At 56.0% G+C, this 20,912-nt stretch overlaps 6 protein-coding genes across 6 annotated transcripts; 1 reads left to right on the top strand and 5 right to left on the bottom strand.

Annotated features, from left to right (window-relative positions):
• Positions 1 to 39: 39 nt before the first annotated feature.
• Positions 40 to 3,695, bottom strand: C7974DRAFT_354890 (Piwi domain-containing protein). Its single transcript, XM_046139562.1, has 8 exons — positions 3,641 to 3,695; positions 3,021 to 3,280; positions 2,550 to 2,973; positions 1,946 to 2,496; positions 1,565 to 1,899; positions 1,265 to 1,516; positions 914 to 1,215; positions 40 to 866 (listed from the first exon to the last, which is right to left on the bottom strand). The coding sequence occupies exons 1-8, from the start codon at positions 3,665 to 3,667 to the stop codon at positions 291 to 293; spliced, it is 2,727 nt and encodes a 908-aa protein (XP_045998647.1). The 5' UTR covers positions 3,668 to 3,695; the 3' UTR covers positions 40 to 290.
• Positions 3,696 to 6,044: 2,349 nt separating this feature from the next.
• On the bottom strand, positions 6,045 to 9,653 carry C7974DRAFT_141142 (uncharacterized protein). Its single transcript, XM_046135597.1, has 4 exons — positions 8,791 to 9,653; positions 8,313 to 8,744; positions 7,213 to 8,263; positions 6,045 to 7,166 (listed from the first exon to the last, which is right to left on the bottom strand). The coding sequence occupies exons 1-4, from the start codon at positions 9,562 to 9,564 to the stop codon at positions 6,331 to 6,333; spliced, it is 3,093 nt and encodes a 1,030-aa protein (XP_045998648.1). The 5' UTR covers positions 9,565 to 9,653; the 3' UTR covers positions 6,045 to 6,330.
• A 264-nt stretch (positions 9,654 to 9,917) lies between these two features.
• Positions 9,918 to 11,217, top strand: C7974DRAFT_389503 (UNC-50 family protein). Its single transcript, XM_046141369.1, has 3 exons — positions 9,918 to 10,280; positions 10,326 to 10,723; positions 10,769 to 11,217. Exons 1-3 carry the CDS (start codon positions 10,074 to 10,076, stop codon positions 10,998 to 11,000), a joined length of 837 nt encoding a protein of 278 aa, XP_045998649.1. The 5' UTR covers positions 9,918 to 10,073; the 3' UTR covers positions 11,001 to 11,217.
• Positions 11,218 to 12,738: 1,521 nt separating this feature from the next.
• On the bottom strand, positions 12,739 to 14,337 carry C7974DRAFT_450324 (uncharacterized protein; the record flags this gene model as incomplete). Its single annotated transcript, XM_046145736.1, has 2 exons — positions 13,545 to 14,337; positions 12,739 to 13,451 (listed from the first exon to the last, which is right to left on the bottom strand). The coding sequence occupies exons 1-2, from the start codon at positions 14,323 to 14,325 to the stop codon at positions 12,739 to 12,741; spliced, it is 1,494 nt and encodes a 497-aa protein (XP_045998650.1). The 5' UTR covers positions 14,326 to 14,337.
• A 1,853-nt stretch (positions 14,338 to 16,190) lies between these two features.
• C7974DRAFT_450330 (uncharacterized protein) lies at positions 16,191 to 17,290 on the bottom strand. The gene has a single exon (XM_046145737.1). The coding sequence runs from the start codon at positions 17,253 to 17,255 to the stop codon at positions 16,248 to 16,250; it is 1,008 nt and encodes a 335-aa protein (XP_045998651.1). The 5' UTR covers positions 17,256 to 17,290; the 3' UTR covers positions 16,191 to 16,247.
• Positions 17,291 to 17,967: 677 nt separating this feature from the next.
• Positions 17,968 to 20,532, bottom strand: C7974DRAFT_306776 (uncharacterized protein; the record flags this gene model as incomplete). Its single annotated transcript, XM_046138098.1, has 1 exon — positions 17,968 to 20,532. One exon carries the CDS (start codon positions 20,530 to 20,532, stop codon positions 17,968 to 17,970), a length of 2,565 nt encoding a protein of 854 aa, XP_045998652.1.
• Between the last annotated feature and the right edge of the window lie 380 nt (positions 20,533 to 20,912).

The following is a 20,912-nucleotide window of genomic DNA, read 5'->3' on the forward strand; positions in this document are numbered from 1 at the left end:
AGAAGAATGCAGAGGAATTCGTTGATCGAACTACCTAGAATCCAACCTCCTCCGCCTGTGATATCGTGTGCCAATCGAGTAGCCGCAGACAATGTTGTCGATGCAGACTCGGCACAAAGAGACAAATGAAACACCTGAAACCTGAACTTTTCCGTCGTAAACAGATCTGCCGTGTTACCGAAGCTCCACATGCAAGCCTGCCGTCAAAGTTGCAATCGCCGCCCTTCCATGAACGTCCCATCCGTCATCCTTGACCCTAGTGTAGTGTCGGGAATCTTGACTTGGTCATCCTAGATGAACCACATGACATCCTTGAGACCACGAGAGTTGTGCAGAGGCATGAGGGGAGGCACCTCAACGTGACGCTTGTTGGCGCTACTAGTCTCAGTGGTGCGCTCAGCGTGCGACTCCTTCTTGCCGGAGGAGACTGGGCTATCGTTAAGATGAGCCCGAGCACGGTCGGCAGCCAGGTGGGCGTAGTACACCGCAGGGTGCAGCGACACCGGAGTCGTAGAGCGAACGTACTGGTACGAGTGCTCGAAGATGAACTGCTGGATCTCAGGAGCGGCCCACTTGCCCTCATTCAGAATGCAATGATAGTGAATGGGACGAGCAGTACCCTTGATAGCCACATGTGAGCACATGTAGAAATCGAACTCGAACGGGTGAGTGCATCCAGTCTCGACCAGAGTACCAGGGATAGGGTTGCCGTTGCGATCGCCCTTGCCAGCATCGGGGAAGAATCGAATGTGGTGGCGTTTGCCAGCGATGACAACGGTGAACTTCGGAACGACGCCTCCTCCGAGTCGGCTGAAGAAAGTCTTCATGTCACGGACTTCTTCCTCAAGGACGGCAGCATATTGACCCTAGATATGTTAGCACGTTATTGAAAGGATCTTCAAGGATTACTCACTTCGCTAACACCGTCACGGATGTACATGACACGCTCGGGTGCCTTGCCTTGGCCGAGACGCTGCATCCAGTTCTTAGCCATGGGACCGAAGTGATCAGTGATGTTCGATGAAGTAATCATCTCAACACGGTTGCCGTTGGTCTGCACATCAGCCCAGTACTTGGTGAAGTTGATGTCAGCTGAGACCGTGATGGCGGCAAATGAGGCAGCGTGCTCTGATCCAGCACCGGGGGCAGGATGAGAGACGTCGGCACCAACAACCATGGTCGGGGTAGACGGAGCCCTAGGGTTGATCTTGGGAACTAGTAGATGGTCAGCTCGCAATACACTTAGCGGGAAGAGTGTACTTACTGAGGGTGCTCTTTGCGACACAGGTAGCGCCGCCCAGCTTCGCGTTGACCTTCATGCACACGTTGGAGATGTACTGAGGAGATGCAGACATGACGTGCTTGGCCTGGAGAACCTGCGAAGGAACGCCAAAGCGGATATCGCAAGACTTCTTGATGCGGCGGTACATGTCGACGTTGCGATCGTTGACGACGAACAGGAGGAGCACGGGCATGGCCTGGTAACGGTTGCCAGTCTGGTTCCAGACTTTCTGGACTGTGAGATGTTAGTGGCAATAATGCAAAAGTTAAGGACACGACTCACCCAGTTCACCTCCATCAGCAGGGCTGCCTTGACCGATCCAAGGAGTCTTCTGGTGTGTGGGGTGAGAGAGGAAGACTCCACCATGGCTCTCGTAGATCTGTATGAACTTGGCGACGAAAGACTGGACCGCTGGCAGAGGAGGAGCACGGCGATCTGCGATGACGCAGACGCCCCAACCCTTGATGGGACGAGCCTGGTTGTTCATGGCGAACTTGCGACCATCAAGACGCCAGCGACCAGCCACCAAGTCCTGCGGCTTGATGGTAGGTTCCTTGGAGCCAGTACCGAACATGACGGTTGGAGAGGGCAAGATGCGGGCCTTGACCTTGGAAGCGCTGTGAATGTCAGTGATGAGGTCAGGAATACGAAGGGAACACATACTTGGGGTTGATCTGCAGTCCATAGTGCTTCAGATACGGATCGTTGGTCCAGTTGAGAAGGCGAACACCTTGTTGAACGGCGGCCCAGCGGTCCTTGGGAAGGGTAACAGCAAACTTGATCATGTTCGAGGTTTGCGACTCGCTCAGCTTCGTGTTGTATCGCTGGTTGTCATCGATGTGGAGGATCTCCATCGGCATGAATACATGCGACTTACGGATCTTCTTGGTCATCTTCACAACAGGAAGGCCGGCCATGACGTTGATGCTGTACTTCGTCTTGAAGTAGGCAGCGACGGTAATCTGCTTCCGCTGGTTGTCGGGAATATCGCGGCGATCATCAGGATCAGGGAAGGTGGTTTGGTAGGCGTCCTTGCTGTGAATATCCTCGATGGTCCACTGCGTGTGCGGCTTGGTGTGAATGGCGCTGACACCGATCTTCTTGAAGGCGCCGAGTTGCTTGCGCATAATGGAGTTGTACCAGTCCCGCTGGACGGCCTCCCTGAAGCGAGTAATGAATTGAGGAATGGCCATGCCGAACATCTGGCTAATGGCCTGGTACAAGTCAGTGACACATTTGAGGGATGGGGGTAGGGGGAAACAGTTACGCGAGTGAGCTCTTGCGAGCGCCAAAAAGTACCGTTGGCGACGTCAACGTTGACTGACAACGACTTCTTGAACTTGTCGTCTAGGACAGGTCGAAGGGAAGCGAAGACGCCCTTGAAAGCCTCGACACCACCTCCAAGATCGAAACGCTGCTCACCGCGCTGGAAGAAGGACTTCTTGATCTGCGTGTACTGACGAGATGGTCCCTCACGCATGAGGTGGTCGAGAAAGTTGATGGTGTCGATGCACTCGGGGGACCAGGAGGCTTGACCGCTCAAGAAAGCTCCAAGGCCGCTGAAGTCGACTTGTCGGGTCAAGCGGAGGTGCACGACATGCTTGTTGCCACGAGCGCCAGGCTTCTTACCCTCCTCAGCGTCGAGGTCGACAGGGATGCGATTGTCATCGCGAGGGAGGCGTGTACCAGACCTGCGTACTGTTAGTGCAAGACGGTTGTAGATGCGAAGCGAACTTACCAAGCAAGCTTGTTGCCGTCGTAGATCCAATGCGCAGCCGGCTCATTCAGCTGAGACTTGACAGCCTTCGAGCCCCAGATCTTCTGAAGAAGCCCACGCTTGGTGTACTCCTTGGAGTCACCAGAGTACGCGACATCGTACTGGTACACGACGATGTTCGGTGGGTTCACGACGTTGAAGGTGTTCAGCGTGAGCGTGGTCTCTTTGCCGAAGCTGTTGAAGGCAGGTGGGCGCTGAGGGAGCGAGTCTGGGATGGCCATCTGGGATTTGTGTGAGTCAAAGATCATGTTTGCATGTCGGGGACGGTAGGAGTAGATGTCCTGATACATCGTAGGACCGTTGGCAGTAGACATGATGAAGGAGAGAGAACGTCAAGGATACAAGAAAGTGTACAGTGACAGTGTGATACAGGTAGGAATGTTTGGGAATGGGAAGTGTTTCGAGGATGGTTGTGCGAGATGAGGAAGAAGAGACAGCAAAGGGGGTGAGAGCTTTTATGCTCAGCATCCACGCCATGCAAGGCCGGCACATGAGCGCTCAACCTGTACATGACCTGGACACGGAGCAAACGATTGCTTGCATGCATGCGAATGCATAATGATGGGAGCGTTTGTACTTACACCACGAGCTGCATACCATCCACCCATGCCGAGGAACTCCGATAGGTTCTTCAGGTCATTGGGCCGGGTATGATCAAGGACGCCCTGTCCATGACCTTGAGGATCCCGGTTGCCGTCGAACTTGGGGATAGAGAGCTGCGTAGGGTTGTGCGACGCGGAAGAGTCAGAGGGAGGCGCTGCCTGCGGCGGCTGCTGCTGCTGCTGGCGCTTATCCTTCTTCGCGCGGGCCTTTGCTGCGCCGGCCATGATGAGCTCTGGGACATGTTAGCGGTGAGCAGGATTGGATGCCGTATCACAAGGCGTATGCACAGGCGTTTGACTTCTTCTGCACTGCAGATAGCTGTCAAGTCGACGGCACACGCACACTGCGACTGGCGGAAGCTGCAAACAGTGACTTACCTTGGTCTCAGACCTGTGGCCTGTAAACTGAAAGGCGTTGAGGGCGTTTGCGTGCGAGCCGCGGATCGGACTGAGGCTGGTCAGTGAGGAAGTTCAAAACAGCGAGCTGCACACGCATGTGCTCACTGCTGGAAGGCGATGAAAGAACAAGCAAGGCGAAGTAGGTGACTGCAGCTTACCAAAAGCGAGTGTGTCTACAGTGATGTGATGCGATGTGGTAGAAAGATGGTGGGGGAGAAGTGATGGAGGGCAAGCCCGAGAAAGTCAAGGGCAGTGGGGCATGTGTAGTGGCGTCAAAACAGTAAAGGCAAGTGCATGGGCGCCACAGCAACAGTGACGCGGGGCCACCTGCAGTGAACGCGGGACGGCGGGACGGCAACGTGCATGGGCAGTGACCCGTGCAAGCTGCCAATCGGAGGAATGCGTTGCATGCAGAGAGAATGCGAGATGAAGATACATACCTTGACGTCTTGAGCGGTTGTCTGGCCTGCAGAGGCGTGCGGATTGTACTGCCTGCAGTGGTGAATTGTCGAGCCTGCTCGTGTGACAGTGGTTGCGGAAGGCGTTGTATGCCGCGTAGAGGTGGATGCGATGGACGAGTTACTGCTAGTTGACTTGCTGACTGGAGTGTTGTGAGGTAGAGAAGACAAGGAGGAGGCCTCGTATGAGCTGCTTATATGCCCCCAGGACCAGCTCCAGCCGCGCTAGTGACTCGGGAGAAGGTGAGAGAAGACCCACTGATGGTGAGGTTGCCACTGGTGAGAGAGAGGGAGAGAGAAAGGATATGCTGGGAGCGAGACAGCGTGAGAGCCAGAAGATATGAGGTAAGAGATATATGCCCAAAGCAAACACAAACCCAGGCAAACATCAAACCGAGACCCAAAGAACAGAGCGCACAAGTAACATGTAAACAGAACCAGTCCCTACACCAGCCGTTCAGGACGCAGACGTGCCGAAGCACCAGCAAGGACCGTGAACAGAAGCCATGCAGACGCCCATCAACACCGCACCGCATACTCACCCCCGAGCCCGCCTACCCCCAGCAATACGAGAACCCAGCTCTCCGTACTTACGAACCCTGTCGTCTACCTCCCAAACAAATCCAGCAGCCCAGCAGTCCGCAATCCGCCCGCCCGCCCCAAGCCATCCGAACGGTCAAGCTTCATCCGCCCACCGAAGTCATACCCCAGGTCCCGTGCGCCCGCGCGACCGCACCACCACACCACCACACGCCTCATCGAAAACATCCAGGGCGCGTATTACACGGCAGCAGTTGCAAGACTCACAGAAGGAAGCACCCCTACAACGTCTGCGTAATCCCGCCCCGCGTCCAGCGTCGCCGTGGCGCCGTTCCTGCAGCACACCGCAGCCGCGCAGCGCGACATCTCGCAGCCCAGCCACACAGTCGCACCTCAGCTCCAACCCCGGATCCAACGGGGCGCGGAAAGAACGTTGGGATGGATACACGCAGGGGCTGAGGAGGTGCGGGCATGGATGGAGGTTGGAACAAATTCGCTTGCAGCGCGGGGTTGGCCAATGAGGGTTCGGGTCGGGTGGGACGCGGGACGAATGCGAGATAGAGAGGCGAGGTGGAGGCGACGCTGTGGAATCGGGGTAAGGGGATTTTGCTGGGTTGCACGGGCTCTTGGGCTCGCTGTGTGCTACTCTGACATGTTGGTACGCCCTGTGAGTAGGTGGGTCAGGCGCGCTGAAGATTGATCACGTAGGGGCGACGTCCAGATGAGGCTTCACGATGAGATAGATGTCCACGGTGATGAGATATGAGCTTAGATTCGCACGACTAATATCCGTCTTTAGACTGCAGTGGTCCAATACTATATAAGCACGTTTTCAACCCAGTACCCATCTCATATGTTCAGTGGACATGATCGAGACGACCGAGCTATGCTTTGAGTTGAGCGGATGTGCCAACGCCGAAATGAGACCCAATGCGAATGCCTTCCTAGTCCCAGACTGCTTTTCAAGATATCAGTGTGTGCCATGAACCTCCAATGCACGCGGAAAAGAAGATTTGACTCGTATGGATGTGCTCGGAAGAATTGATAATATGCCTGGAACTGCTCGCGGACGATAATGGCGGCGTTCGACAGGATGCTGATTGGATGTTTTGGTTTGGCCATTCCAGATTGTTGCCAATGTTGCTTTGATGATCTCATCTACAGAGATGGGTTTCTCCACCCTGCTGTGCCTTTGACAGCAACTGTATTGCGAACTACATCCGCAATGCATTACGATGTGAAGGAAGTGAGTCTCCCGCCAATTCCGCCGATTTACTGCGGCCAGGGATGTCCACCGTGAGGCGCCGGTGCGCCAGGGTTGCCGTATTTCTCTTGAATACTCTGCAGTTGCTGCGCGGTTGTCGCTGTAGTGCCCCATCGCTGCGACGCCGGCAATGTGGGAATTGGGATAGCGGCGATGTTGCGCAGCATGTTGACCATCCCTTCGGCATTGAAGCGTACCTCGCGGTAAGTGTGCGCTGCGGGAATTATGCCGAGGAGGAAGTTGATCTCGCGCGGCAGAGGGGACGGGCCTTGAGGCAGACCAACAGGAGTGCTGCCGCTCGCAGCCATGTTGCGACGTGCGGCGTCGAGGCGGCGTCCTGCGGCGCCCTTCAATGGTGACTCGCCACGAGCGAGCTTGCGAGGTTGCGCACTTTCCTCGGCGTCTTCGAGCGGGCGTTTCGGCGAGTGTGTAACGACTGGCAGATTCATAAGTCGTGGAGAGTTGACAACGTTGGATGGTGGCGAGGCGATGCGCGGTTCTTGAGCTTGACTGAAAGGAGGTGCGTTGGGCATGACCTCCTCTACGGATGGCATGACGGAAGGCATCAAAGGCATCACCGGCTTCATCTGCGTTCGGGGCGAGATGATGGGGCGCACAGTCGTGGGATCGAATGTGGGGTTCGCGAATCGCCGTGAGAAGCGTTGCAACTGTGGATCTTCGGGGAAGAGTGTCGCCATGCGCTGCTCCATCTTCGTGATTTGAGCCAGTTCGCCGAAGTGTGCCTCGTATTCGTGGAAGAACAGGAACAGAGGCTTGGTCCTCTGCACGTTCTCAGGCTTCGCGGTGAGCTTGCCCACAATGGTCTCAAAGACGGCTCGTGCATCTGAGACAGTCAGTAAATGATCGACGGCTGAGAAAATCGAACTTACTCGTAGAGTCATTGAGGTTGATGAGGTGCTTGATGTATTCCAGCGCAAAGTGCTCGTCCTCAGGGAACAACTTCATGCCGCGCTCGAAAATCTTTCCGGCAGCTGGATCCTGGTAACAGTGGTGTTCGATCTGCGCGCTCGCAACATATGCATCACTGAGCAATTTGCCCTTCCTGCGGGCTTCAGTGAAAATGCCACGGAAACCGGGGACCTCGGAGTTGTTTCCACCCTTGCCCTGTACGCGTCTGGTCGCTTGCATTAAAGCAATCCAAGCAAACGTCAATGTTCTTTTAAGGGTCTGAGTTTGCGCGTTGTAGCCTGCTGAGATGGCATGCACTTGCGCGTTGAAAGCAACGTCTTTCTCTTGAGCCCGCCTTGTTGCTTCAGCATCGTCGTCGTCATCGGCGTCGTTGGCGTTGCCTTGCGCAATGGCCCGAGCCGCATCGTCAGCAGCTTTCTGGGCCTCAAATGCCTCCTTCGCACGCGCAATGGAGTGCTCCTCGCGCTTCTTCGTCTTCGCAGTGAGATCGTAGAGAGTGTCGAGCAGATCCATGTAGGGCTTCTTCACGGCAATGCCCTTGGCAACTATCCCAGCCTGGCCCTCCTCAAACTCAGTGCTAAGCTCAACCTGGTTTCCCTTCTTGAAGGCTAGGAGGCAGCTCTCAGGGTTGGCCTGGATGCCATCGTCCAAAAACTTGTCGCCGTCTGTGGGCAGGCCATTTTCGTAACACCATTCCGCAGCCTCATACCAAAGCTCTGGCCAGAAGCGAAGGGATCTCAATGCACTCCTGTAGATGTGTAGGACACGCTTATTATATAGGGCACGGTCATCAACAGCGCATTCAAGCGGGTCACTCTTCTCCCATTGTACCCACTGTTTCCAAAGGCGGACTTGGTTCATAAACTCTTCATACCCGTCAAATCCCGGCGCAGGCGGCAGCCTGGGTAGTGTTGTTCTATTCAGGCCGCGTGTGATGTTATTGTCCAGGACGTTGATGGCGCTGCGTGCTGTCATGTATGACGGGGACTTCTCCTGGAGGTTTTTGCGTCCCTATGCTTTGTCAGTGTTGTCGATATTTAAAACCTACGCTGCGCCTTACCGTAACCTTGTTCAGGCCCATCTCGAAGCGATCGTAGTCACGCCAGATCTCCAGAGTTGCGCCAGTCGGAATCGACACTGCGCGTTGGTACAGCTTGCGCAAAGTGTCCATCTTCTGCATGTCCTGCCAATTCGTGCCACCGAGCATACCAGGTGCTGATTTCTGCAGTTCAATATAGTCGATCCAAAGCTTGCCAGCGTCAACGTCAATGCCTACTTGATCCAGCACGAACTCATATGCCAGCACAATCGTCTCCCGACTCTTCCCGGCAGTGTCATTTGTAAGGTTGAATCTGCGGCGCACGAAATCGATGTAACATTGAAAGACAGGAACATAAGCGCCATTCGGTACTGCCTTGCCAAACAGTTGCTCCACCCTCGGGAGCTCGTCAAGCTCTGTCTCAAAGTTGATATAATCAACCCATACCTCACCCTAGACTTATCAGCTGGTGCATGCAAGTTAGAATATCAATGCGTACCGCTGTTGGGAACTGCGCCAAGAAGCGGTTGAAGACATCGCGGGCCTCGTCATACTTGTGTCGCTTACGCTGCTCGTCAATGAGACTCAGCCATGCCTCAATGTCACCACGGGGGTCTTCCTGTATGCGGTCGTTGAGGATGCCAATGCGATCCTGAGGAAGACGAGCCTTAGGCAGAGCAGCAGGAGCAGGAGTAACAGAAACGGACGCCTGGCGAGCATCGGTAGTCAGAGGAGCTGCTGGCTTAGTAGCGTCTGGAACAGGCGTGGTGCCATTGACTGGAACAGAAGCAAGAGAGGGAGCAGGCTCATTGACAGCGACAGAAGCAGAGACGGATGAAGCACCCTGATCTTGTGCACTATGTAACTGTACATCTGGTGTGGGAAGTGTATTGTTTGGAGTGTTTGTAACTGAACGCTGCGGAGACTCTGCGCGCAGTAACGCAGGAGCTGCCATCACTGGCGCCGCAACAGGCTCCTCTTCCTCATCCTCGCTCTCATCGACGAACCCACCAATGGTGCGCGGCTGCTTCGCCGGCGTGGGCGCAGCGGACGTGTCCGCTGAAGCAGGTTTCAAGCCGTTCTCACCCTGGTTGTCAGCCGAGGGAGGCGAATTCGAGGACTGCTCGGGCTGGGCAACCTCTTCGGCGGCCATGTCGCCTGCAGGGTCATATTCTTCTTCGTCCGCGGACGCCTGGTCAGCAGGCCAAGCCGCAGCTGGATCATATTCCTGCTCTTGCGACCGGAGGAAGGCGAGCTCCGCGTCGTCGGCCATGGTGTCGTATTGGGGCGAAAAGACTGCGCGTTATTAGATCAATCGCAGATAGCGATGGACAATGTAAGTCGTGGCGCAAACGAGCTGTGTCACAGACAGTAAGCTCTCGTCGCGTGTATCGTCAGGAAGGAGCGGCTTGGTGACGCGCACGTATGGACTACGTCGCAGCCTGTCGGTGGCTACAGATTCGGTGAGCTTCGAGATGCGCGAGGGTGATGTGGTGGTGCGCAGTGCTCCAGGTGGGTGGAGTGAGGAGGATGAATAAAGGTTGCTGCACGTCGGCGCTCGAAGCAGCCGTCGGCCTTGGCGCAGGTGTGGCTGGTGCCGGCGATGTCATCGTTCAGACATAACAACATTACCCTCGCTCGAAACATTGACCCATACAGCAGCTCCGGCGAGCTCGTCTATCTTTTGGTAGTGCGACCGAAGTCTGCAAATAACATCAAGCGCGTGCGAAGCTCATCGGACAGCTCTTGACGCTACCTGGCGCATACTCGACGGCGCATACAATGAATCCTCAAATACAACTCCCCCGACCAAATGGCGGACCTTCAAACTTCGGTTCGACGCCATCGACACGGCGGAGCGAAATCCGCATGCCGCGCTTCTTCAAGCGTTTGTTCAAGTTTCCGCAGATGGACTTCGAGATGGCCATATGGGAGATCATGAGCCTGATAATAGCACCAAAGAAGGTGTTTCGGCAGATATACTACCACGTATGAACGGCAAATTGTTTTGGTTTACGCAGGCTGACTTCGCAGAAACAAACCACCAAGACATACCACCGCCCGGACCCGTCGTTCACCTACCTGCTCTCGTTTTTCCTCACACTGACGTCGCTCGCCTGGGGCTTCGCATACGCCGACGGATTCACGCAGACGCTGCACATCACGCTGGTCTTCATATTCGGGCACTTCCTGCTGCTGTCGCTTGTTACAGCGACCTTGTTCTACTTTCTTGTGGGCCGTCTGTTGGGGCCGGGGAACTCGCTGCTGCCTGGGCGGAGGCGAGGCTTGTATAACCTGAACGACGGCGAGAGCAAAGAAGAGCTGGAGTTTGGGTACTGCTGGGACGTGTCGATACGTGCGTTTGTGCCGGTCTGGGTGTTTCTCTACGTGGTGCAGTTCTTGTGCATGCCGCTGGTCGGGACAAATCATTGGTGAGTCCGGACATCGTAGAAGTTGACGCCTGCTAATGTTCCTAGGGTCTCGCTCCTCTTGGGGAACACGCTGTACGTGTTTGCGCTCACCTACTATTTCATCATCACTTTCCTCGGCTACAACGCGCTGCCGTTTCTACACCACACCGAGCTTCTGCTTGTCCCAGTCGCGGTGGTGACGATATTGTGGTTCATTTCGCTGTTTGGATTCAATATGGCGAAACACTTTGCGCCGGTTCTGTGGGCGGGCGCCAGGCTGCGGAAGCAGGTAGGGTGAGGGAACGTATTACACACTATCATCAAAAGAATTTCTGGGTCAAGACAGCATGGCGAATCTATTAGCATCTCTAGCGATTCAGCATTCTCGGCGTTAGTAATGGCAGCACAGCAATGCACCTTTCGCTTGCAACTACCACATGATCAGATCCAGTGAACTATCGAAGCCTGCATGAATGCCAGACTGGTCCAATGGATTAGTGTTTGTAATAATTGCCCACCCTGACCAACAACGTCGTTGTCTTGGAAGCCAGTAGGTCGAGATCCTCACGTGACACAATGTCGACCTACCACCAATTCGACTATCAAACCACCAATAATCCCGCACCACATCTCCACCCCATCTCTAACGCCCCGCCAACCTGCATCGAAATATCCTGGCACACCAACAAAAGCCCCCAATCCGCCATCTCCCCACAAACTACCTCATCACTTTGCACTCAACCCACCTGCCCTCGGACGCGCTCATATCGTATCTTTTCGACATGCCCGCTTCACATCACCCCAGCGAGTAGGTATCATCATTTTCTTGTTTCTATGCCGTCGGAGCCCGAAATACTCCCGGCTGTGCGATTGCGTAGTCCCCACCAAGTCTGTTCCACGCACGAACACTCCGCTCACCCGCAACACACTGCTCCGTAGCTTGAATATACTGCTGCACGTACGGTCTCGTATAAACGTTCTGTCCAACTGTCACTGAATTGCTCGTATACGTAGTGGATCCAACTGCAGATTGCCCATACCTCAAAGAACCAGTCTTTACTGCAACCCCAGTTCTCTACCCAGCATAACCGATTCGGATCCTCGGCAGAGCGGAAGACTTCAAGCGACTGGAAACCCTCCTCGAGTGTTATCTGCTGAAGCATGGTTTTGTAGTGCGACAGGAACTCCTCGATCCGTTCGGGCCGGACGGGACATTCGACGAACAACGTGAAGCCGTTTTGGTTGGAAGACGAAGACATTTTGGACCAAGCTGGGACGTACTGGTATTCAGTTGCAATGGGTATCATTAGCATTATACATACATGTCGTAAGGAGCCGATGCTTCCCAGTTGATGTCTTCCGTTAGAGCACAATTAAGTCCGACCGCAGTCTCACCGAACTCCACAACAACTGGATGACACAAATACCTAACTTGTACAAGTACGCCCAGAAAGCTCCGGTCGATCCCGCCCGGCACTTGTTCCACAGTGCGATGGCTAGGCTTCAATGTGGTCTCAAGTAGCTAGCTAGGTACAGAAGCAACGCGTTACTGGTATTCCCCGGAGCTAACATATCCTATATGGGTAGCTTGTGCAGCATACACTTCGTACTTCATCAAAATTCGTCAATTCATCTTTCCCGATTACTCATCAACATCCCGACTGTATAGCTCTGATAGTACACAAAGGAGCTAGCGGCCATAATGGGTTGAGTCGCATGCCTTAGGAAGCTCGCGGAACGGCGAGTACGACGTTGAGTGGCTTCAACAAAAATGAAACACAAAATGGGCCTGTCTCCAATGCCCCATACTATCGACGAGAAACGTTTATCATCGTTGGTGCTGGTTTGAAGTGAATACAGCAAGCCAGCACTCTTCTTAAAGATGGTTCTCACACTTAGAGACACCCAGATCTTCGATGCTCTGAACGTTTAAGGAGGTGCACGCCGATCCCTCTGGAGATTGCTTCTCTTCGCCTCTGTTCGTCGTAAAGTAAGGTCGAGCCAGCAAGCAAACCGATACTGCACCAATGCCCCGATCAGACCACTCCCAGCATTCCCTCATGGCGTATCTGGTACAGCGACACTGGATCAGCAACCCCGTCTGGCAAGCGTAGGTGATGAATCGCATCGCCGTGGGACCTGATATCAACGTCGTGCAATGCTTCCTTCTCCAGCCGCAGGTAGCAGAGCCCAGCGACCTTCTTCCAGGACGCGACGACATCCTCAGGGAGCTCGAGGTTCCATGTGCCGCGCCATGTCAGTGTGGCCATAGCGCTGGCAGTGTGTCGCTGGTACATCAGCGCGCAGGCGTGTCTCGGCTCGCTGTTCCAGAGCACCATGGTGCTGAGCCGCGGCATCGTCAGTGCAGTCGTACTGGCGTTTCGCAGCAGCGTGTAGATGTGTTGGCGCGGAGCCCTGCGAGCCAGTGTTGATGCTGTGAGGGTCAGCGACTGCAGGAGAGGCCAGGGACACTGGCACAAGGTGAAGAACAGCTGGGCGTCGATCATGTGTGAAATAGATAGGTGTTCCAGATGAGGGCTTCTGGCTGCAAACGCTCTGGTTACCCTAAGAGGCACAGCCGGGATGATTCCGACATCTGAGTCTAGATTCAGATGTATCGTGGCGTTGTGCGATGCCAGGGTGAGTTGGTCATTGTATGATGCCAGTGTGAGTTGGTCGTTGAAGTCCCTGAAGATGGACACTCTTTTGACGTGTTTTGGAACACTGGACTCGAATAAGGAGGCTAGTTCTATTGAGATGTCAGAAGATGTTAGAGACGTGTTTTATATAAGTAAATGTGTAGGGGGTCCCACGAAAGGGTATGATATAGGGTCACACGTACCAGACTGCATGTGCATATAATAGAAGTGTCGTCTAGCACGCCACAGCTCGTACACGATACTTTCCAGCCGAGGCAGCTTCTCCCACAAGGCCTCCAGTACGCGCGGAAAAAGCTCGTGTCGAAGTTGTCGACGTATGCAGAAGCTGGTCACGGCCTGAACGATAGGAAGAGTTTTGGGAACGCTGGAACAGAGCGGAGAGAAGAGGCGCAAAAAAGCTTCTGGATCAGGGAGTTCAGCCTGATAGCCAGCAATCCAGCCGTGCTTTGGGTCGTGCCATCTGAGAGCTCTTTCCTGTTCGGTCCAGTCTGTTGTGTCTTCGTGGCCGGGTCCGAAGCAGTAGTTCTTGAACCAGTGTTGTGAATCACTCGGTGAAGACGCGCTCAGCTCGAGTATCAGCTGACCTGCAGGCTGCCAGGTACTCAGGATAGAAAAAAGCCTTAGGATAGCCTTCCTAAACAGGGCGGACGTCTGGCCGTACGTGGCTTTGCTCCGATAACAAGCGTGACAGCCGTATCGAGGAAGCTCGATGTAGAAACAGATGCGCCGGACAAGAGGCCTTTGTCGGATAACGAGGGTTTCCAGGCCATCGAGACAGGATAGCTGCACTGTTAGTTGGGAGAAATTTTTGGGTTCAAGAACGGCCTGCCATTCTTTGCAGACGGCTGCGCCTTGCGCCCAGCCACGATTTTTCTGGCCTGAAATTTCGTCGAGCACCAAGAGACGGATGTCTGCAGGCAACAAGAGCCAGGGAAAGGCAGTGTGGTTGTGTCTCGTAGTCATTGTGAGATGGAGGTTTCCTTTGCGGTGTCTGTGGGTGTAGGGAATTTTTTAAGAAGTACGACCACCCGCCTACCGGCAAAGGTTCGGGTACGTAGTGTGGGCTGGGTAGGGTTCGGGGTCGCAAGGACTCTGGGTAGGGGTCTGGTCAGGGTTGCGTTAGGTAGGTAGGGTTGTCAGACCTCAGCTCGACCCTTGAGGCAGGCAAGCCAAACAAGGATCACGACTCACGCTGATATATAGTTAGTCCTCAGCCCGAACAGTATACACTACCCTTTATACGGAGCCAATAGCATAGGATCTAACAGTATCCTACTTTCTAAGGCGCTGTAACCCAGAGCTTGCTTAAATGTGCCACTAGACCTTCCAGCAGTTCTCCGCAACATCGCTATACTATACGCTAAAACATTCTCAGCTACCTAGGCAGTCATATTTACACAAATCAGGCTCCCTTCGCCCTGCAATCCACTACTTTAACCCACCTGCAGTCCCCTCACACGAGATGCGAGACTTGAGTGTGATGTGGTGTGACGTGATGTCAAAGTGAAAGCCACGACTATTGAACTTGAAACTACGATACTACCTTCACGACTCGCACTACGTAAACTACTAACCTTGGAACCATATTCATTATTGGCGCTTGTAGGTATGTACGGTCTCCCCTCCTTTTAGCCCGATACCTCTCACTGTTGGCCATGTGCCAGGCAACTAGGATCTTTGAGTGGCTGGATTTTCTGCAACCTAGACATAGTGGAATACTCGGTCTATGTGCAAGACTACAACAACTACTTATGCGATCTGTCTAGGTAACGCCACTCAAATCAACGTGATAGTTGACTAGACTAGGTAATATTTCAGGGACCCGACCACCCTCACCCTCTAAACTGCCTTCACTAACACCTACAAGCCTGCACAAACGAGAGTCTAGGTCTTCGCATACAGTATTCTCAGGTAGCCATAGGACGAGCCTGCATACCCAACGTCTTGCCAACAACCACAAGACTTACCTAACCCGCACCACACAAACCCACCTCTACTATCTCCAAGTTCAACGCGTCACGCCCTCGGTCTGTCTCGACCAGTCTCGCTACTTCGTATACTCCAAACCCAGACCTAGAACCTCCCTTAACCACTCACCCCACCCAGAAGCCAGTCACTCTATCTGCCGCAAATTAGAGCACAGCGTCACAATACAGCCCACCAGCACGGTCACATCGTCGACAGTGACTGTACGTGTGGTTTGCCTGCGAAAGCATCACTTCCTAATCTGCCTCGACGATCCTCGGATCAGCGACCGGGCTACCGTATTGTGAGGGCTGTACCATCTTCTTTGCGGCCATGTACACACCCGGTTGTCCTTATGTTGTGCTGCAAGCGAAGACAGGTTCTGGACACTGTCGTGATGCCTTTGCACCGCGCCACTCAACCGTCGAGCCGACACACCAGGAAGTCTCCATGGGATCCGGAAAGACATATTATTTTGCGCAGACACTGAAAGCGGAAACTCTTACATCCGCCTCCTAAATGTACGACGGTGTCGTAAACCGCATCACCGTCTCGCCTGAACACCATCACGTCTTCTCAGAAGCCAGCACCCCTGCCGCTGCCACTACCGCGTACACGCCTACCTGCCTCCACCGGAGAACCCCGCGACACGTCGTTTGTGGGGAAGCGAGGCTTGGAGACTGGTTCTGCGTGTGCGGTGGGATGGGTGGTGGAGGTGTGGGGGAGTGGCTTGGTGGGGAGGGATATGTTGGTTCGCGCACTTGGGGGGGGGGGGGGGGGGGGGTCTCTGGTGTATTGGTATCTTGTTGCGGTTTCCGTGTGTACGTCTGTGTGTATGTCTGTCTCCATCTCTCCGTCTCTCCGTCTCCGTCTCTCCCCCTTCCCACCCCCAATTCCAAACCAACCCCCCACCCCTCATCTCAAATCATCCGCCCCGCGTCAAACTGCGGCTGCGGCAACGTCTCATTCACCGCAAACACGCCGTAGAAGTCCACCTCACGGCGGCGCTTCCCCATGCAGCGCTCCAGATGCGGACTGACATAGATCTCCATCCCGCCGGACTGCTCAACGCCCTTGTTCTCGCTACTAAGCTTGTACCCGACCGCAGCAGCATTCCCATCACCACGCACCGCAGCGCCCTCCGCAGCACCGTCGGCTTCACTCGCCGCAGCACCCCCCGCCACAAGCGCCAGCCACCGCGGCTCCGCAACCCGCTTCACCACCTCCTCGACCTCGAACAAATCCCCCATGCTAAGCTCATACACGCGCCCACTCCTCCACTTCCAGAAAAACAACACAGAAACCTCCATACTCGCCAGCGCCGTGCACGCCCCCAGCACTTCGTCCACGGCCTTGCACAGATCGCGCGCCATGCCCTCGTACTCGGCGCGCCGCTGCGCCGGCGTCGCCGTGCGGGTGAGCGTGAAGTTCCACTCGACGTACAGCCGTGCCCTTTTAACATGGGGTCGCAGTGGCAGGCGGAGGAGATGGGGCGAGTACACGAACAACTCGTTCTGGAACTTGGTATTGCGGAGTTCCGCATGCAGCGTCAGATTGGCCCGCGCCCAGTACAACCCCAGCACCTCCGCGCGCGTGGACTTGTTAATCAGCAGCAGCGCGGGCGGCACGCGGTGCGCGGCGGGCACGCGCGGCGCGTAGCCGACGCTTGCGTGGCGCCAGGGCTCTGAGGCTAGCATTTCCGCGTTCCAGAGGCAGGTGTGCAGGTCGGCCGGGGGCGTGGCGGGGGGGAGCAAGAGGGCGAAGATCTGGGCGCGCAGGGGCGCGGGGAGGGACAGCAGGGGGGACGAGAAGGTGCTGGGTGTTAGGTCGAGGAGGCGTTCGAGGTCGCGGTAGAGTTGGGATTGGCGGTGTTTGTGGGGGGCGGGGGTGCGGAGGGAGAGGTTTTTGTTGACGAGGGTGGTTGTCATGGTGGTGTGGTTGGTGTGGTGTTGGTGGGCGGTGTAGTGCGGTGTTGTTGACCGTTGATGGTGGTGGTGTGGTGCTGATGCTATGCGATGCCGGTATGATGCTATGCGATGCTGGTATGGTATTGATATGATGCTGTGCCGAAATGCTTAACGCGGTAGGAAATGTCGAAAATGTGAAGGCCGGAATATCGATGCCAGGAATATTATCAAGCCAGAAACACCTCCCACTCGCACTATCCAACACGAAAGCCCGCAGGAAAGATCAGCCAAAAGCCGCTATTAAGTATAAGAATAAGTATACAACACAACAACACAACAATCTCCCAGGACCAATTGCAAGTATCTATCGAGCTGAGAAACCCCCCGGACCGGACAGCGACGCAATAAGATAACGAAAGACCAGCGACGACATAGGAGCGATGTGGAACGCGAACGAGTCATGCACGGTGCGCCAGCCGGGTTTCGGTGCGATGGTGCGGAAGCGGGTGGAGCCGCGCGTCACGTGCGCGGCGCGGGTTTCAGGCTGGTGCTGTTACGGATTGGATTCAGGATTCAGCGCGGCTCCTTGATGCACGAGTGCGCGTTGCAGGTTGGGGCACGGGAGATATGCGGCGGGCACGGATACCTAGAGAATGCGTGGAATTACTAGCTTTGCGTGATGGGTATCTACTCGACTGGCGTTGGTACAGGTACAGGTATAGGTATAGGTATTTCAACGCCCCCCGACCGACGGCGTGGCGCTGCGCACAAAGCCCGAGATGTACAGCGCGACGTGTCTATTACTCGGCCAGCCGCCCCAAGCCGGCACGCTGGCGATCTGCGCTTTGATGAGCTGCGCGATGTCGGCGGGCGCGGCGGGGCGCGCGTCGCGGCCCTCTTCCAGCCAGCCGCCGGTCGCCGCGCGCAGGGCCACCAGGGCGCGGAACAGCATGTCGGAGCCGCCGTGCTGGGCGCGGGCGCGCGCAATGACGGCCGCGTTGTGCGTTGTGAGCCAGGTGGAGAAGGAGTACAGGCCCTCGTAGTCGCGGAGGATGCCGAGGGCGCGGACGTAGGCGTGGAGTTGTGCGGGGCCTGGGATGTGCGGCGGGATGTCTGCTGCGTGGGCCGCCTGCGGGTCGGCGCTCGCGCCCACGAGATGGTGGAAGAGCGTGCGGAGACGGTACGAGCGGGTACGCAGAAAGTCGCGGCCCTGCTCGAACGAAAACGTGCCTCGGTGCACGGCCTGTGCGGCGTACCTCGTCGCTGTGCAGGCAAGATCGAACAAGTCGCCCTCGACGTCGACATCGACGGATGCGAGTGTGTCGAGGAGCTTGACGACGATGCTGTATTGGGTGTTTGTAATGCCCATTGCACTGTCCTTCTCGTGGTAGAGCGAGCTGCCGGATTTGCTGAACACAACGCGCTCCATGAACGCAGTCCACGCAGGTTGGTAGCGCGGCTTGTAGTGCAGGAGCAGAGCGTACGCGTACTCCAGGCGGTAGTTCTCGTTGAACATGAACTGACGGAGGTGCTGGTCCGGTGCGAGGAAGGTTGTGCTGCCCGAGAGTGCGCTCGTTGGGTGGCCGAAGCGGCACAGAAATCGAATAAAGGCAGCCAGAAAATAATCGGGGACCAGGACGGTATTCATGTCGTGGGTTCCGGTCAGCAGACAGCCGACGCCGCCGTCAAAGTCATCCTTCGCCTTCTCCAGCAGCTTGAACATGGTAGCAAAGTCTGGGTGTGTCTCGAGCAGGAACGCCAAAAGTCGCCGCCGAGGCCGCATTTTCTTGATCGTCATACGGTGATAGAGTTCTTCGTACGACGGAACGGGCTCGCCGAGGAAGACATTGTGCAGCGGAGAGTGCGGCTCAGCCGAGACCTCTTTCATGTCTCCCGGAAGCAGAGACGGCGCGGGCGGCTCGGACGCATCGTCTTGGTGAGCGACGTCCGACTGTCGCTGTATCTCCATGAAGTGTAGCTTCTCAAACATGGCCAGGTAGACCTCCTCGTGCGGCGACGCACCCGAAGCTTCATGAGCAAGGAAACACGCCCACGCCTCTCGCCTCGTCCTGGTTGTCCGGATACGCGCGGCCCACAGCTGATTAGTGTGGCTTCCTCGGAAATCAAACGGAAGCAGCGCGCGCGTTTGGATGGTAGGACTCAAGTCGGTGTCCCACCCTGCATACACCTCTGCTACCTCTTCCCAGCCGCGCGCAGCATAGCCTGCCTCGAACATGCGATGCAGGATCTTGGAGGCGCGAGAAGCTCCATATTCGTAGCCCTTTTCGTCGTCCATGGCGGTCTTGCTCTCTTTCCACGGAGGCCACCAGGGACCTTTCAGCTCTGCCCAGTCTCTCTCCTGCTCGGTCTTTGCGTGCGTGAGCTGGATGCGTGCAAGGGCTCGGAAACCAGTTCGGGTGACCGCAATTGACGGATCATACCGAGCCATGAACTGCAGCACACGGAATTGTGCGTTCTCTTGATGGCGAGCCGCGATCATCGGCCGGTGCGATGCAGGCAGGGACAGCAGGGACAGCAGGTTATTGCAGAATTGGGTGATTTCACCGTAGCTTCGGGGGGCGAGAGCGTCACTGGCGCCGCCAATCCCGTGGATTTCGGCTGCCTTGTCGAGAAAGACGGTAGAGATCCAGGGTAACGACTCTGGCCATACTTTGCGCGCATGTCGCAGGACTCCATTCATTAAGACTCTGAAAGCGCTCCAGGGAATCAGCTCCTGCTCGAGTCTGGCGCTGAGGTGGTTGAGAATTACGCCCAGTGCGTATATCCTGATATGTTCTCGTCGGAGGAACAGCGAGAGTAGGAACAAGGGCGGCGTCCTCGCGCCACGCTGGAAAACGGCAGCTGCAGCATTTGAGTTTGTCTCCAGAAGAGACAAGGCCCATGACTGTATCACGACCTGGGTCAGGTTCTCGCGCTGGAGCAGTTCGTGTTCCCGCTGGGTGCATATGAACGGCTCGTCCTGCAAGGCTGGTGTGGTGAGGTGGTCCAGATATCTTGCCAGGAGCGTGGCCACGGACGTCGGCGCGCAGTGTTGTGAGGGTGGTGGAGCGGGGGGTGCTGGAGCTGGTTGTCTGTGGCGAGTAGGCGGCGTCGAGGAGTAGAGGTTGCGAGCAGCGGTGTGTATTGAGTCCAGGACGGTCAGAGGCCGACTGCGCCGGGTGGCCTTGATCGACGTACGGCTCTTCTGCGCACGGAACGGGGTGCGTGGACGGGGTGCCGAATAGGGTTCTTCTTCCTCCCATTGCAAGGTGTCGTGGTGCTCGAGAAAGCCAAACATGTCGTCTTCTTGATCGGTGCTGAAAGCTGCTCCCCTCTCCAATCTGCTGAATGTCGATTGCGCGCCCCCCTCGTCCTCAAGAAAGCCAAATTTGTCCTCTACATCTGCATCTGCAACACACTCCTCCTCGGCCCGTCCAGAGCTGGTTGTCGAATAAGGCGATATGTCGTCATGGGCAGTCGGTGCGCTGCGGGCGTGCAGGACGGGGCGACGAGCTCGACGATGTGCGGGGCCACATGCTGGCAATGGCAGGGACGCGGTCTGATGGAGGCGGGCGAATGTGGCGGCGGGTGCGGGCTGCTGGCAGCAGTTCACGGTCTCTGGGCGGGCGCGGGCGGGCAAACGCACGCATTGCCATTGCGCAGCGAGGCGGGCCGAGG

Source organism: Boeremia exigua, assembly GCF_020726555.1.
Source record: "Boeremia exigua strain MPI-SDFR-AT-0100 chromosome Unknown C7974scaffold_4, whole genome shotgun sequence".
Taxonomy (NCBI): Eukaryota; Fungi; Ascomycota; class Dothideomycetes; order Pleosporales; family Didymellaceae; genus Boeremia; species Boeremia exigua.

Coding starts and splice junctions, on each gene's coding strand:
- C7974DRAFT_354890 (XM_046139562.1), bottom strand. CDS start 3,667: ATGGGTGGATGGTATGCAGCTCGTGGT. Junction 2,974..3,020: donor GACGGCAACAAGCTTGCTTG/GTAAGTTCGCTT, acceptor AACAGTACGCAG/GTCTGGTACACGCCTCCCTC. Junction 867..913: donor TCCGTGACGGTGTTAGCGAA/GTGAGTAATCCT, acceptor TAACATATCTAG/GGTCAATATGCTGCCGTCCT.
- C7974DRAFT_141142 (XM_046135597.1), bottom strand. CDS start 9,564: ATGGCCGACGACGCGGAGCTCGCCTTCCTCCGGTCGCAAGAGCAGGAA. Junction 8,264..8,312: donor TGGGCCTGAACAAGGTTACG/GTAAGGCGCAGC, acceptor GACAAAGCATAG/GGACGCAAAAACCTCCAGGA. Junction 7,167..7,212: donor CAACCTCAATGACTCTACGA/GTAAGTTCGATT, acceptor TGACTGTCTCAG/ATGCACGAGCCGTCTTTGAG.
- C7974DRAFT_389503 (XM_046141369.1), top strand. CDS start 10,074: ATGAATCCTCAAATACAACTCCCCCGACCAAATGGCGGACCTTCAAAC. Junction 10,281..10,325: donor TTCGGCAGATATACTACCAC/GTATGAACGGCA, acceptor CTGACTTCGCAG/AAACAAACCACCAAGACATA. Junction 10,724..10,768: donor CTGGTCGGGACAAATCATTG/GTGAGTCCGGAC, acceptor TAATGTTCCTAG/GGTCTCGCTCCTCTTGGGGA.
- C7974DRAFT_450330 (XM_046145737.1), bottom strand. CDS start 17,255: ATGACAACCACCCTCGTCAACAAAAACCTCTCCCTCCGCACCCCCGCC.